Source organism: Scyliorhinus torazame, chromosome 19, assembly GCF_047496885.1.
Source record: "Scyliorhinus torazame isolate Kashiwa2021f chromosome 19, sScyTor2.1, whole genome shotgun sequence".
Lineage (NCBI taxonomy): Eukaryota > Metazoa > Chordata > Chondrichthyes > Carcharhiniformes > Scyliorhinidae > Scyliorhinus > Scyliorhinus torazame.
Window position 1 is genome coordinate 124,218,647 of NC_092725.1, and position 15,030 is coordinate 124,233,676.

General features: G+C 48.9%; 1 protein-coding gene across 6 annotated transcripts in view; it reads left to right on the plus strand.

Annotated features, from left to right (window-relative positions):
• The window catches only part of ppfia2 (PTPRF interacting protein alpha 2), a 645,248-nt gene that overhangs the window by 549,030 nt on the left and 81,188 nt on the right, over positions 1 to 15,030 (plus strand). For all 6 annotated transcript variants that reach the window (XM_072485153.1, XM_072485152.1, XM_072485156.1 and 3 more), the window contains one exon: positions 9,771 to 9,971. In XM_072485153.1, coding sequence (XP_072341254.1) covers positions 9,771 to 9,971 — 201 coding nt within the window. The remainder of the gene's footprint in view (positions 1 to 9,770; positions 9,972 to 15,030) is intronic.

Sequence of the window (15,030 nt, forward strand, 5' to 3'; positions counted from 1 at the left end):
CAGGTCAAACTCCGTCTGGAGCCGTCGTCTTTCCCCAAGTAATCTTTCCTCCGGGGCCTCTGCGTATCTCCTGTCCACTCTCAAAATCTCCCCCACTAACCTCTCCCTTTCCATGCCCTCTGTCTTCTCCCTATGAGCCCTAATGGAGATTAGCTCTCCCCTGATCACTGCCTTCAACGCCTCCCATACCACCCCCACCCGCACCTCCCCGTTGTCGTTGGCCTCCAAGTACCTTTCGATACACCCCCTCACCTTCCCACACACCACCTCGTCCACCAGCAGTCCCACATCCAGCCGCCACAATGGGCGTTGGTCCCTCTCCTCTCCCAGCTCCAGTTCCACCCAGTGCGGGGCATGGTCCGAAACGGCTATGGCCGAATACTCCGTCCCCTCCACTCTCGGGATGAGCGCCCTACCCAGATCAAAGAAATCTATCCGGGAGTAGGCTTTGTGTACATGGGAGAAAAAATAAAATTCCCTGGCCTGCGGCCTTGCAAACCGCCATGGGTCCACTCCCCCCATCTGATCCATAAACCCCTAAGTACCTTGGCCGCCGCTGGCCTCTTTACAGTCCTTGATTTGGAGCGGTCCAGTGCTGGATCCAACACTGTATTGAAGTCCCCTCCCATTATCAGGCCTCCTATCTCCAGGTCCGGAGATAGGGCGCCCCAACATGCGCTTCATGAATCCTGAATCATCCCAGTTCGGGGCGTATACATTTACTAACACCACCCACGTCCCTTGCAGCCTACCGCTCACCATTACATATCGCCCTCCATTGTCCACTACAATAGTCTTGGCCTCAAATGACACCCGCTTTCCCACCAATATTGCCACCCCTCTATTCTTCGCGTCCAGTCCCGAGTGGAATACCTGTCCTACCCATCCCTTTCTTAACCTGACCTGGTCCGCCACCTTCAGGTGTGTCTCTTGGAGCATGACCACGTCCGCCTTCATTCCCTTTAAGTGCACGAACACTCGAGGCCTCTTCACCGGCCCATTCAGGCCCCTCACATTCCACGTTATCAGCCGGATTGGAGGGGCTCTCACCCCCCGCCGACTAGCCATCTCCTTTTCTGGGCCAGTCCCGTGTCCATGCCTCCCTCACCCTCCAGTCCCCCAAACAGGGGTCCCCCGTCCCGACCACCTCTTCCCTTCAGTCATTTCTTGATATCATGTGGAGTGAATCGTATTGGCTGAAGACTGACATCTATGATGCTGGGGATCTCTGGAGGAGACTGAGATGGATCATCCACTCGGATGATCCATTATTAAACATGAAAAAATTTAGATTGTAATACTGTACTCCTTCACTCCCCCTTACACACGGGTTTTAAGATTAATACGGGTTACAAAATATACCTTAAGCTATAATGGTCTCATTAACACACAAAGTCCCTTTTAAGCACACAAGATGACTGTGGTAAGGCACATTCCTCTTGGAACCCAAGTGAATGTCTGTGATTTTCTCCTCAAAATCCCCCCAGATGATTCTTCTGCCAAGACCCACCTCCTCTCTATAAACTCCAGCTTCCACACAAGTGACTCCAAATTCTCCTTTCATACGTTACACTTCAGGGGCGTCATTCTCCGACCCCCCGCCGGGTTGGAGAATCGCCGGGGGCTGCCGTGAATCCCGCCCCCGCCGGTTGCCGAAGTCTTCGGCACCAGAGATTCGGCGGGGGCGGGAATCGGGCCGCGCCGGTTGGCGGGCCCCCCCCCCGCTCGATTCTCCGGCCCGGATGGGCCGAAGTCCCGCCTATAAATTGCCTGTCCCGCCGGCGTGGATTAAACCACCTTTTGAACTGCGGGACAAGGCGGCGTGGGCGGGCTCCGGGGTCCTGGGAGGGGGGCGGGGGGCGATCTGACCCCGGGGGGTGCCCCCACGGTGGCCTGGCCCGCGATCGGGGCCCACCGATCCGCGGGCGGGCCTGTGCCGTGGGGGCACTCTTTCCCTTCCGCCTCCGCCACGGTCTCCACGATGGCCGATGCGGAAGTGACCACCACCTTCGCATGCGTGGGGATGACGCTCCCGCGCATGCTCGAACTTCCGCCGGCCGGCGGAGACCCTTAGGCCCCGGCTGGCATGGCGCCAAAGGCCTTTCCCGCCGGCCGGCGGCGCGCCAACCACTCCGGCGCGGGCCTAGCCCTCAAGGTGAGGGCTTGGCCCCTAAAGGTGCGGAGGCCCGACGCTGGAGTGGTTCCCGCCATTCCATCCTGCCGGGACCCCCCGCCCCGCCGGGTAGGGGAGAATCCTGGCCCTTGTCCAGCATGAATCTAATTATAGATCTTACCTTTCCAGGCATAGAAACATTAAATTAAACCCACTTAAAACTATTCCTTATTTCTAATGTTTACGAAAACGAATACAAATCCTTTAAGATTATCTTTGTTTTCCTAACAATACGCACTGGCTTACATAGTTTTTCCTACGACCAAAAAGTCTTGAAGTTGGAATTGAACCCATGACCTTCCAGCTCACAGACAGGAGCGTCACTAACAACGCTGCTCAGACTGCACTTAATTTACTGCCACTGATCAGGGATTTTAATTATAGTGAAGGTTTATTCTTTGCTGACAAGTAAATAGAATAATGACCTGGACTCAAATAATTGACAACCTGGCTCACATCAAGGTTCCAGATCCAGTTGCAATATTGCCAAACAGTAATCAATCATATTTCTTTCTTAGCTATGCCACTAAATTGTGCCACTTAGTAACAAGGTATTTGAGGGAAGAAGTAGCAGGTATTTCCCACTTTTGTCTTGCGGAAATAACACCTCCTCTTGTCTGATATCAAAACCGCACTGTGATTGTGGAGGAGGTGGTGGTCCATTCTATCCAACTTCACAAGTGGAGGAAGTATATAGTGATGACAGACTTACAAAGACATTAATATATATAAAAATATGATGTGAAATAAATGGTATTAAAATATAATTAAAGGCGTTTGATCACATTCGCTTGCATGAAAAAACAGAAAAAGAAAAAATGGAGGAAATATTAAAAAAGAAAACTGTTCGTTGAATCTAAGAACAAAGATAAAAGAAAAAACAAAAATATGTTAAAATAAAACAATTTAAATAAAGATGCAACACAGGAAAGCAGCAAATAAGATAATAAGATTTGATTTTAAAAGTGAAAAGAAGAAACTGATTCAGTTGTACTTCTTAGTTAAATCTAGATATGTACTAATCCAATGATATTAGATGAATGATTTTAGGAATGAGCTCCTTCAGCATTGATCCTTCCCAAATGGGCGTGCATAATATGAAACTTGAGCTTTCTCATTCATTGAAAGGAAAATATGAAAAATCAATGGTCATGTTCCTATGAAATCCCAATGGGTCAGCTACTCACTAGAAGTACACATTTGTAAAATCAGTTCTTGTAAATAAGGGATAATGAATCAAAAGTGGAAAATAATGTCCATTTAAATGAGTAAGAATATACACTTTGGAATTTACATCTTTGCTGAATGAGTTATGTGTAAGAGTGCCCACCTCATGTTCCAGTTACTCACTGGGCATTCTTTTCAAATCCTGATTTTGTTTTATACATGGAAATGATTTTCCTACTGGTCTATACCTTATGGCTGCTCAGGTGCAATCCATTGACGTGGACTGTGACTGGGCAGATACCAACCCACTCGCATTTCTTGGTTTATGTTACTTATATGGCCCAGACACTGCCCTGGCATGCAGAGGCATGCCCTGGCAGAAAAACTAGCACCTTGAAGCAGGGAATGAAAGAGCTACCACTGCTGCAAATCTGAAACTTCTGCATCAATGGCAATAGGTATTGCTTTTCAAACAATGGGTTTAATAACATAAACAAGTCAGAGAACACATGGAAGAATAAATTTAAAACTAAATATATTTAAAAAGATAAGAAGCAGGAATGGAAGAGGGAAAGCAAAAGTAATAAAGCTGAATTTTGCTTATTTTTTTGAGTGTTGCTAGCATCTTGCTAGAGAAAAGCACGACTCACATGGCCACCGCTTACTAGCAGCATAAAATGGCTTGCTTAAACTTGTTTAGTTCCGAAGGTGGTGGCCTTTGGCCCATTTGCGTTGCTAATGCATTAACTATGCGAGTGGTATTCTCCATGAACAGGGTGTTGCGGTCAATTCAAAAAGATTTTTGTAAGGGCCCCGAAGAATCCAGCACGAGTTTTAAGGATACAAAATAATAAAGTTTATTTACTATAACAATATATACATAGCAGTAACTTCCCTTGCTACCTTCTCCTTCCTCCTGGTTCCTGGACTGGCCAGCTTATTTATAGTAGGAGTTTCTCCGCCCCCCTCATTGGGGAAGTTCATACTCCCATAGGATTGTGGGATAATCATTAGTCCCCAGCCAATCGTCAGTAGGCAGGTTATAACATCCCTCCCCCCCAAAGTCCAAGGAATCCACCGTAGGCCCTGGCGAAGGGAGGCGTCGAACTCGTTTGGCCGCAGGCCGGACGCCATTTGCACGCGGCGCTGGATCAGGTGGCGTATAACGAGACGGAGACCGGCGCTTCCGTGATGAACGGCGCGGTTGTACATCCACGGCCTGTGGACCCGAGGATTCCCCCTCTGATTCATCCTGTGTCTCCATCTCGGAGTCAGAGTCTGCTGCCTCCGTCATGTCAGCGTCTCTGTCCCCATTCGGTCCCGTCATGACCTGCGCAGGCTTTGAGTGAGGCACCAGTGGAAGATTTGGAGGACTACCTTCCCTTGTTTCTGGTCTTTGCCGCTGTTGAACTGAGCTCCGGGGGCGGGGAATCTTTTGCGGGGATGATCTTCTGGACCGGACGTGGTCTACATGTTTTCGCTGGAGACGACCCTGGGCTTGCACTTGGTACGATATAGGGCCCGTTTGGCGAAAGATTACCCCAGGAACCCATTGGGCACCACCAGCAAAATTCCGCACGAATACTGGGTCACCGGGCGCAAACTGCCGAATCGGACGATGCTGAGACAATCCCGGTCCCTGCCGTTCTTGTGTGCGGCGTACTTTTACGCCAATGTCCGGGAAGACCATACTAAGGCGGGTGCGAAGTCTCCGGCCCATTAGGAGTTCTGCGGGAGCTACCCCAGTTACTGTATGGGGGGTGGTCCTGTACGTAAACAAAAACCGAGCCAGTCTCGTGTCCATTGATCCGGAAGACTGCTTCTTTAGGCCTCTTTTGAATGTTTACACTGCACGCTCTGCCAACCCATTTGAAGCCGGGTGGTAAGGGGCAGTGCGGATATGGTGGATGCCGTTCATCTTTGTAAACCTAGCAAACTCCTCACTCGTGAATGGAGTGCCATTATCCGTGACCAGCACCTCGGGGAGGCCATGCGTGCTAAATGATAAACGCATTTTTTCAATTGTTGCGCAGGACGTTGTCCCCTGCATCTTATGCACCTCCAGCCATTTGGACTGGGCGTCAATTAGTAGAAGGAACATGGATCCCTGAAAAGGGCCTGCGAAATCTGCATGTAAGCGTGCCCAAGGACGCCCTGGCCATTCCCAGTGATGTAGGGGCGCGGCCGGCGGAAGCTTCTGATGCTCCTGGCAAATGGAGCAGTTTTGGGCCACCTTCTCAATGTCGGTGTCGAGGCCTGGCCACCAGACATAACTCCGGGCCAACATTTTCATCTTGGTCACGCCCGGATGCCCATTGTGCAAGTCTGATAATATCAGCTCCTGGCCTTTTTCCGGGACAACCACACGCGTCCCCCACAAGAGGATGCCATCTTCCACGCTGAACTCTGACAGCTTGGAGGAAAATGCCCGTAACTCGCCTGGGAGCTGTCTATGCTGCCCACCATACAGGACTATGTGCCGAACCTTTGACAGGACTGGCTCCATCTGGGTCCACTCACGGATCTGTGATGCCGTGACAGGCAAGGTGTCCATAAAATTTAGGGTTGCGACCACCTCACCGGTCGTGGGGGTCGACATGGGGCCGGTCGATAAAGGCAATCGGCTCAGTGCGTCGGCATTTGCTATCTGCGTACCTGGTTTGTGCTCCAGAGAATACTCATATGCAGCAAGCAACAAAGCCCAGCGCTGGATCCGTGCAGAAGCAATGGGCGGTATCGGCTTATCCTCTCTGAAGAGTCCCAGCAGGGGCTTATGATCAGTCACGATAGTGAAATGGCGGCTGTACACATACTGGTGGAAGCGTTTCACCGCGAAAACCACTGCCAGGCCCTCCTTCTCGATCTGCGCGTACTTCTTCTCCGCTGCAGTCAATGTGCGGGAGGCGAAAGCTATCGGTCGCTCGGCCCCGTCCTCCATCTTGTGGGACAGGACAGCCCCAACACCATACGGTGATGCATCACATGTGACGAGCAAAGGCTTTCCCGGATCATAGTGGGTTAGTAACCCAGACGACGACAATTGTTGCTTTACCCGCCGGAAAGCGGTTTCTTGCGGCTGACCCCAAACCCAGGTGTGATTTTTCTTTAGCAGCAGGTGTAAGGGGGCCAGCGTAGTTGCCAGATTGGGGAGGAACTTCCCGTAATAGTTTACGAGACCGAGAAAAGAACGAAGATGCGAAGTGTCAGTCGGGGTGGGGGCATGTTGAATTGCACGCACCTTCTCTGCGACGGGGTGCAGACCCTCGCGGTCCACCCGATAACCTAGGTAGACTACTTCTTTTGCCTGAAATACGCACTTTGTGTGACGTAAACGGACTCCAGCCTCCGAAAGGCGTCTAAGGACAGCCTCCAGATTTTCCAAATGCTCTTGCTCCGACGTCCCTGTAATCAACACGTCATCTAGGTAGACAGCCACACGTGGTAAACCTCTCAAAATGCCCTCCATAACACGTTGAAAAATTGCGCAGGCAGAGGATACTCCAAAGGGCAATCGTGTATATTCATACAGGCCCCGGTGTGTGTTAATTGTTACATATGGTCGGGAGGCAGGGTCCAGCTCCAACTGCAGGTAGGCGTGACTCATATCTAATTTTGTGAATGAGAGTCCGCCTGCAAATTTCGCGTAGAGATCCTCTATGCGAGGCATTGGGTATCGGTTGAGTCGGGAAACTGTATTCACTGTAAGTTTATAGTCGCCACACAAGCGAACTGTGGCATCTGGCTTCATTACTGGCACAATTGGTGCTGCCCAGTCAGCAAAACGGACAGGCCTGATAATACCCAAACTCTCCAAACGAGTGAGCTCCCCTTCTACCTTCTCGAGCAAAGCGTAAGGCACTGGGCGTGCCCGGAAATAGCGCGGTGTGGCTCCTGGTTCAACTTGGATATGGGCTACGGCCCCTTTTATTTTCCCCAGACCAGGCTGGAATACCTCTGGGTATCGTCCTAGCACCTCAGTCAACCCTCCAGAAACTGTTTGGAGGATGTGCTGCCATTGCAACCGCAAATGGCGCAACCAGTCCCGACCCAACAGGCTGGGCCCATGGCCACGCACTACGATAAGTGGGAAACGCCCCTCCTGGCGTCCATAGACAACAGGGGTCATTGTAGTTCCTGCAATGTCCAGTGGTTCCCCTGTGTAGGTGGCCAACCTGGCCTGTGAGTCAGTTAGTGTAAGGGTCTGTATACCCTGCTTGATGCGGTCGAATGTCCTCTGGGCGATCACGGAGACCGCTGCGCCAGTATCCAACTCCATCTCCAGCGGGTGGCCATTGACCCGTACTGTCACCTTAATGGGGGCCACACGGGGAGCTGCCACACAATGCAGCTGCAGGCAGTCGTCCTCCGTCTCCACGTCCTCAGGAGTGGTCGCCGCAGGTTCATCCACATGGAAGGTACGGCCTCTGGGCTGGTCCCAGTTACGGCCCCTGGGCTGGTCCCAGTTTCGGTCAGAACGACGGCGCCTCTGGCGTCCCCAGGACCGCCGTCCGCGACGGGGTCGGCGCCTACAAGTCTGACACGGACATGGCTCCTCATCCATTGGCTCTGGAGAAGGCTCCCTTCGGGGAGGAATGTCCGATGGCCACTGGCGTCGGTCTGGTCGTTGCCTCGCCCAAGGTACCGCAGGAGTGCGGGGGACGTTTTTGGGCGGAAAGGGTTTCGCCCCAAGGCATGCACTTCCATTCCCTGTAGCTCCTGTACTCCTCGCTCTGCGCTCTCTCGGGACAAGACTATTTGTATTGCCTGTTGAAAAGTCAATGTTGGCTCCGCTAACAACTTTCTCTGGGTGGCCGCATTGTTAATACCGCAAACCAAACGGTCGCGTAACATTTCTGACAAGGTCTCACCATAGTCACAGTATTCCGCAATCCCGCATAGCCTGGATAAAAAATCGGCAAGGGATTCTCCAGGGGTCCTCTCAGCGGTATTAAACCGGTAACGCTGGACTATCGTGGACGGGGTTGGGTTAAAGTGTTGCCCCACTATATTCACAAGTTCGTCAAACGTTTTGGTGTCCGGCGCAGCTGGGTACATAAGGCTCCTAATCACCCCAAACGTATGCGGTCCGCAGGCGGTGAGCAATATGACCACCTGGCGCTCGTTTTCAGTGATATTGTTTGCCCGGAAATAGTAACGCATCCGTTGCGTGTACTGGTTCCAGCTTTCCAGCGCAGCATCAAAAACATCCAAACGTCCGTACAGAGGCATGGTATAATAGAAAACAACTTCCAACCTGTATCCAACAAAATCCAGGGAGGTGGCTTCAGCAGTGTAGACAGCTATTCACTTTTACCTTCGTCGCCAGTTTTGTAAGGGCCCCGAAGAATCCAGCACGAGTTTTAAGAATACAAAATAATAAAGTTTATTTACTATAACAATATATACATAGAAGTAGCAGTAACTTCCCTTGCTACCTTCTCCTTCCTCCTGGTTCCTGGACTGGCCAGCTTATTTATAGTAGGAGTTTCTCCGCCCCCCTCATTGGGGAAGTTCATACTCCCATAGGATTGTGGGATAATCATTAGTCCCCAGCCAATCGTCAGTAAGCAGGTTATAACAAAGATGTTCCGCATCCCACACAATTGAGCAAAATCAGGTATCAATTTCAGTACCAGTGCAATACCAGGTATGTAAGTGCCAATGATTGGCTGATCAAATCAAACAGCCTCTCCCTTAGGTTATTTGAAACAGGCAGAGTACGGATCGCACTCAACCAGCCCATGCTTGCAAAACCCAAAACAAATGTTGACTATTAGATATGATTTTACAATTGGGCAGCACTTGTAAAATAATCCTGAGTGTGCTAATAGCTACTCTAACCACCAATTTAAGATACTCAGCTGAGCTCATAACGTGTCTCTTAAAGTGACATATATCCACATGCATGGATCCATTCTCTGCAAACAAAAGGAATATATTTAGGCCCACTGCCTATTTTGAATTATCCGGGAACTTGGTGAGACTTTAGTTCCCTGTCACTTTGACCATGGCATTGTTTTGGCAACCAGAGTTGTCTTGACAACCAATCAGCACCATTTTCTCCTGTACTTAAAATTGTTGTGATTGTTTGAAATTGCGTATTCTTGCATTTGTCCTGATGAGTGTAAGGTGAAAAACTTTGGCAATATGTTTCACTTTTCAGCAATATTCAAATTCTATACCACTAAGCGACTGTTAGTAATAAACCTATATATGGTGAAAATCCTTTGTTGTGATAACTAATACAGTGAAGTTTCATTTATTGTGAAAATATATGCCATGTACCACCCAATTTATTATGTGAGCAGAATGAATTGTCACTTACTAATTATAAATATCCACATTAATCTTATTATGTAATCTTTAGAAGATATTAAAGCATACTTTAATAACCTTGCTAATAAACTAATTATGCTTTTGTGGTCTACAGCTGTGGCTTGGAATGCCTGCGTGGTATGTTGCTGCTTGTCGTGCAAATGTAAAGAGTGGTGCCATCATGTCTGCCTTGTCTGACACTGAGATCCAAAGGGAAATCGGAATCAGCAATCCACTTCATCGATTAAAACTCAGGCTGGCAATCCAAGAGATGGTGTCACTAACAAGCCCATCAGCACCCCCAACATCTAGAACAGTGAGTGATATTTATCATACCTTGGCATTCTATAATTTTGGCATTCTCATTTTCATACTTGCCTGAAGATCTTATATATAGAACAGTTGATAGCTTAGAATTAATTACAAAGATTTAATGTAATCAAAAGGGGCCATATGACATAAATGAAACAGCATAAATGAAACACAAACAAGTTATATCATCTGAAACCTGAGATTAGAATATATTTCTGAAATTGTTCCAAACTACCTGTTAGCTTATATTTAACTATAATTTTTAATGTAATTAATTCATAAATCTGCATACTCTGCAGTGTTATAACATTTGGTTTTAGTCAATGAACAAGATAAACTGATATCAAGAAGCAATCCCATTATAATATTCAGAATTTTCTTTTATATAGAACTAATTTTGTTAACTATTGGAAAATTCCACCTTCAAGGTCATTTCTTTGTTTAGCTTTAGCAATTAAGCATATTGATTAGAATGTTGTTAGTTCAAATAGACAACGACGCTATTTACCAGGTCACTATCGATGTAATATTGATGTCTGTCACAGTGCTCTGAATCCCTTGTATTCTCAATAAAGTGTAGTTTGTTATTTTAATTATTTTTTCTGATTTCTGCTGATGACATAACTTTAATTTCTCACTATAAAATATGATCACAAATATTCTGCACGTTTTCTGACTATAACATTATTTTGAGTATGTTGTTCCATTTGTAATGATATTTGTATTCATGGTTTTATCAGTGTGTTTTCATTTTGTTTTGTTCTTTTTATGCTAAAACAATAACTCATACAGTAAGCCTCCAGTATACATGCATCATTTCATTTATTATTCTTTCATTCCTAATACACCCGACAGTTAACATATTTTTTGTAATACAGGGAATTTGATTTTCCTTGATTATTTTTATGCTTGTTCAAAATCAGATGAACTACACCTCCAGGCAAACATGGACCAGGTGGAATGATACCTGAGGGTCTCCCATTGACACCCAGGCATCTTGGCACTGCCAGGCTGGCATCTTGGCCCTGCCACCCTGGCACTGCCAAAGTGCCCAGATGGTACTGCCATGCTGGCAGGAGCACTGCCATGGTGGCACTGACAGGGTGTCCAGGTGCCAGTTGGCACTGCTAAGGGTCAGGTCCTATGCCTATGGAAGGAGCGATGAGGGGGGCATGAAGGTTGGTAGGGGTGCAGTGAAGGGTGGGGTTCCTGTAAGGGGGGCCTAGAAGGGAAGGCCTGAAAAGGGGGAGGCCTCAGCAACACCATAAATGAGTGCCCTAACTTGGGGGTGGGAGGGAAGGGGGTGGGGTATGGGATAATGCCCATGTGTGTGTGTGGGGGAGGTGATATTGCCGGTGGATGGGGGTGTGTGGAGGACCCTCAAGCTCATTTAGAGATCGGGCCACCCTTTCAAAATGATGGCTTGATCTTTGAGGAATCTTACTGGCCAGCGAGTTCAGCTCCCAGTCATGAAAAAAATGTGTGGGCTAGCCCAAAAGTGTGGGCTAGCCCACAAGGCCGGAAGGAATGACTAAGTGTGGTTAGATAGTAGTGAGGAACCCGCTGACAAAGCCGGGGAGAAACACCCAGCCAAACTCGCCTGAAATGACACTTAGAAAGTTTTCCGTTAGATCACGCTGATCGAAAGAAAAACCTGGGAAGTATATGAATTTTATTTGTATGCATCCTACCTTCTAGAGGAGGTTGTTCCACCTCTGTAAATACACTCTGAAGCTATTAAATGGCTTGAGTAGTTTAATTTATGAATTGAGGTCCAATTATGGACCACCCGGACCGGACCCCCAAATAACAGAAACTGGTATTGGAAAGGGATTGAGCTGAACTGAACTCTTCTACTGGGGGTGAGGGTTCACCAGAAAACATTCACTCTTGCCTAAATTCAATTTGTAACCAGACAAGGAACTAAATGTATTAAGCGTCTTCATTATGCTATCTGTGGAGGGAGTTAAGTCTGTAATGTGCAGAAGTAGGTCATCCGCATAAAGCTTGACACGATGCTCCACCCCATCACGACAAATACCCCTTCATTGAGCAGAAGCCCTCACTGCTACAGAGAGAGGCTCTATCATCAAGGCAAACAAAAGTGGGGAAAGAGAGCAGCCCCTACCCAAAGGCAAGTAGCCTGAGTGCACAGTGTTTGTGCAAATTCTGGCAGTAGGAGCATTATACAACAAACAAATCCAGTCGGCAAATTGATGGCCGAATCCAAATTTCCCGAGAATCTCGAATAGGTATTCCAATACCACCCTGTCAAATGCATTTTCAGCATTCAGAGATACTATAAACTGAGGCTCAGGTACTGGGGAAGGGGAAAGAATAACGTTTAAAGGTGATGTATATTTGCCATTAATTGTCGGCACTTCATAAAGCCTTTTTGTTCCTCCAAAATTATGCCTGGGAGGCAAGAATCATAGATTTCATAGAATTTACAGTACAGAAGGAGGCCATTCGGCCCATCGAGTCTGCACCGGCTCTTGGAAAGAGCACCCTACCCAAGTCCACACCTCCACCCTATCCCCATAACCCAGTAATCCCACCCAACATTAAGGGCAATTTTGGACACGAAGGGGAATTTAGCATGGCCAATCCACCTAACCTGCACATCGTTGGACTGTGGGAGGAAACCAGAGCACCCGGAGGAAACCCCGCGCACACGGGGAGAATGTGCAGACTCCGCACAGACAGTGATCCAAGCTGGGAATCGAACCTGGGACCCTGGAGCTGTGAAGCAATTGTGCTAACCACAATGCTACGATGCTGCCCTGACTCCAGCAAGAGCGCCAGGACCTTAGCCAGCAGCTTAACGCCAAGGTCTAAAAGTGAGATGGGTCGGTATGAACTGCACTTGGCTGGGTCCCTGTCCCCCTTAAGGTTCAAGGAAATAGAGGCTTGTTTGACGGTTGGAGGCAGTGAACCCCGAGACAGTGAGTCGTTGAACATGTCCAATATTAATGGTATGAGCTGTTCCAAGAACGTTTGGAAATTTCGACTGGAAACCATCAGGGCTTGGGGTCTTGCCAGTTGCACCAGCCCAATACATTTTTTAAATCTCCTCCAGGCATAACAAGGAATCTAACTCACAGCTCTTGTTCACCTCAACAGTTGGGATGTGCAGACCACCCAAAGACTCAGCCATGATCAATTCATCTGCCGGGGGCTCTAACTTATACAGGTCGCAGTAAGAAGCTCTAAAAGCTGCATTGATTTGGAGAGGGGCAGAAATAAGATTTCCGCCCTTATTTGGTATCCGAGGGATCTCACATGAGGCTGCTTGCCTTTTGAGTTGATGAGCCAGAAGACTGGCCTTTTCCCCGTGCTCATAAAATATACACCTGGAGCGCTGTAACTGATGCAGAGCCTTCCCAGTGGACATCAGCTCGAACTGGGTCTGTAATTATTTCCTGTTTGCCAGTACCTCCAGAGTAGGATCAAGTGAGTAATGCTGGCCCACCTCTAGGAAGGAGTCCACCAGACTCTGCTGCTTCACCGTTCTCAGCATGCCAGACACCAACAGTGTTGACAAAATGTGGGGCATTGTTGGAAATAACAATCGCTGTATACTCGGCCATAACCACCTAAGGGAGGACAGCCCTCTCAAAAAAAATTTAAATCAATGCGGGAATACATATGATGGATATGTGAAAAAAAGAAAAGTTCCTGGGCGAAATTCTCCGTTCCAGCAGCTAAGTGCCAGCACCAACGGAGGTACCGGTGAGGTCTAGCATGGGCACTGCGGGAACCGTGTGGAAAACGGTAGGAGAATCGCCAGGGTCCTGTGCCGTGCATGCTTAGGGCTGACGGCCTGCACCAGTCGTGCGGGAAAACATGGCGCCGGCCGTTCTGGAACCATAACCCGCTAACCCCGACCCCACAGCCCATCCCCTGTCCACCCACCACCACTCCCCCCCCCCAGCTCTAGCAGAAGCCCCCCGGCCAGCGGCACGGATCCCGGATGACACTGTCCGCAGCAGGCACGTCAGATTTCCGACCGCTAGGGCCACATGTGGCCCGTGCCGTTGGGAACTCGACCCATCAGGGGCGGAGCATCACGTGTGGGCCATCCGATGACACGCCAACGGCGTTGCAACTACACGCAGCCCGTGTCCCGATGACATAGGTTTGGAGGGGGGGGGGTTAGAGTGAAGCTCTGGACTTTAGTGGGGTGCTCTTTCCAAGGGCCGGTTCAGACTCGATGGGCCGAATGGCTTCCTTCTGCACTGTAAATTCTATGATTCTATACACAGTTGAAGTCTCCTCCCCCCCCCTCATGTTGAGTTGGTGGGAGTCTCGGCCGGGAATTTCTGCCACGACTTTTGTTGATGAAGTCTGCTTCATCCAAGTTAGAGGCGTATATATATTCACTAGTTCCACCGGTGCCCCTTCCGCGACACCACTGACCATTACATACAGTCCACTGGGTCCATCACCGTATTGGCTGCTGTGAATTGAACTTTGCTGAATAGTATGGCAACCCCCTTGACCTCGCATCGTAGCAAACTTGGTAGATCTGTCCTCTCCAGTTATTTTGGATCCTCAGTCGGTCCTTCTCCCTCTGGTGGGTCTCCTGGAGGAAGACTATGTTGGCCTTCAGTTTTTTAGATGGGCATTGAGGCTCCTCTCGTTCCAGGTGACTATTCTAATGGGAGGGTCCCTGTCCCTCTCCTCCTGCTGTGTTAGCCAGACTTACTACATGAATGTGCCCCTGCATGCCAGGGTTTGCCTTTCTTTGTGGGTCATCCAAGATGGCCTCCTTTGTCCTCTTTGTTCCAACATTCCCCATGTGCGACCTATTGTAACCAGCATTCTACCCTCCACACGCCCTTCTCCCATCTAATCCCCGCTCTCTGAGCCCCTTACCCTTGCCGTTCCCTCTTCTCCCCCCATATCCTTTGCCGATGCGACCTATGGGCCCTATGGGGGTTTGGCAAAGCCTCCCCACCGACCAACTTTCCAAACTTCTGCACAACGTACTCCATCGGGTTCCTGCCCTCTGTGTTCTCAGGTAGCCCGATGATTCTTATGTTCTGGCGGCGGGACCTGTT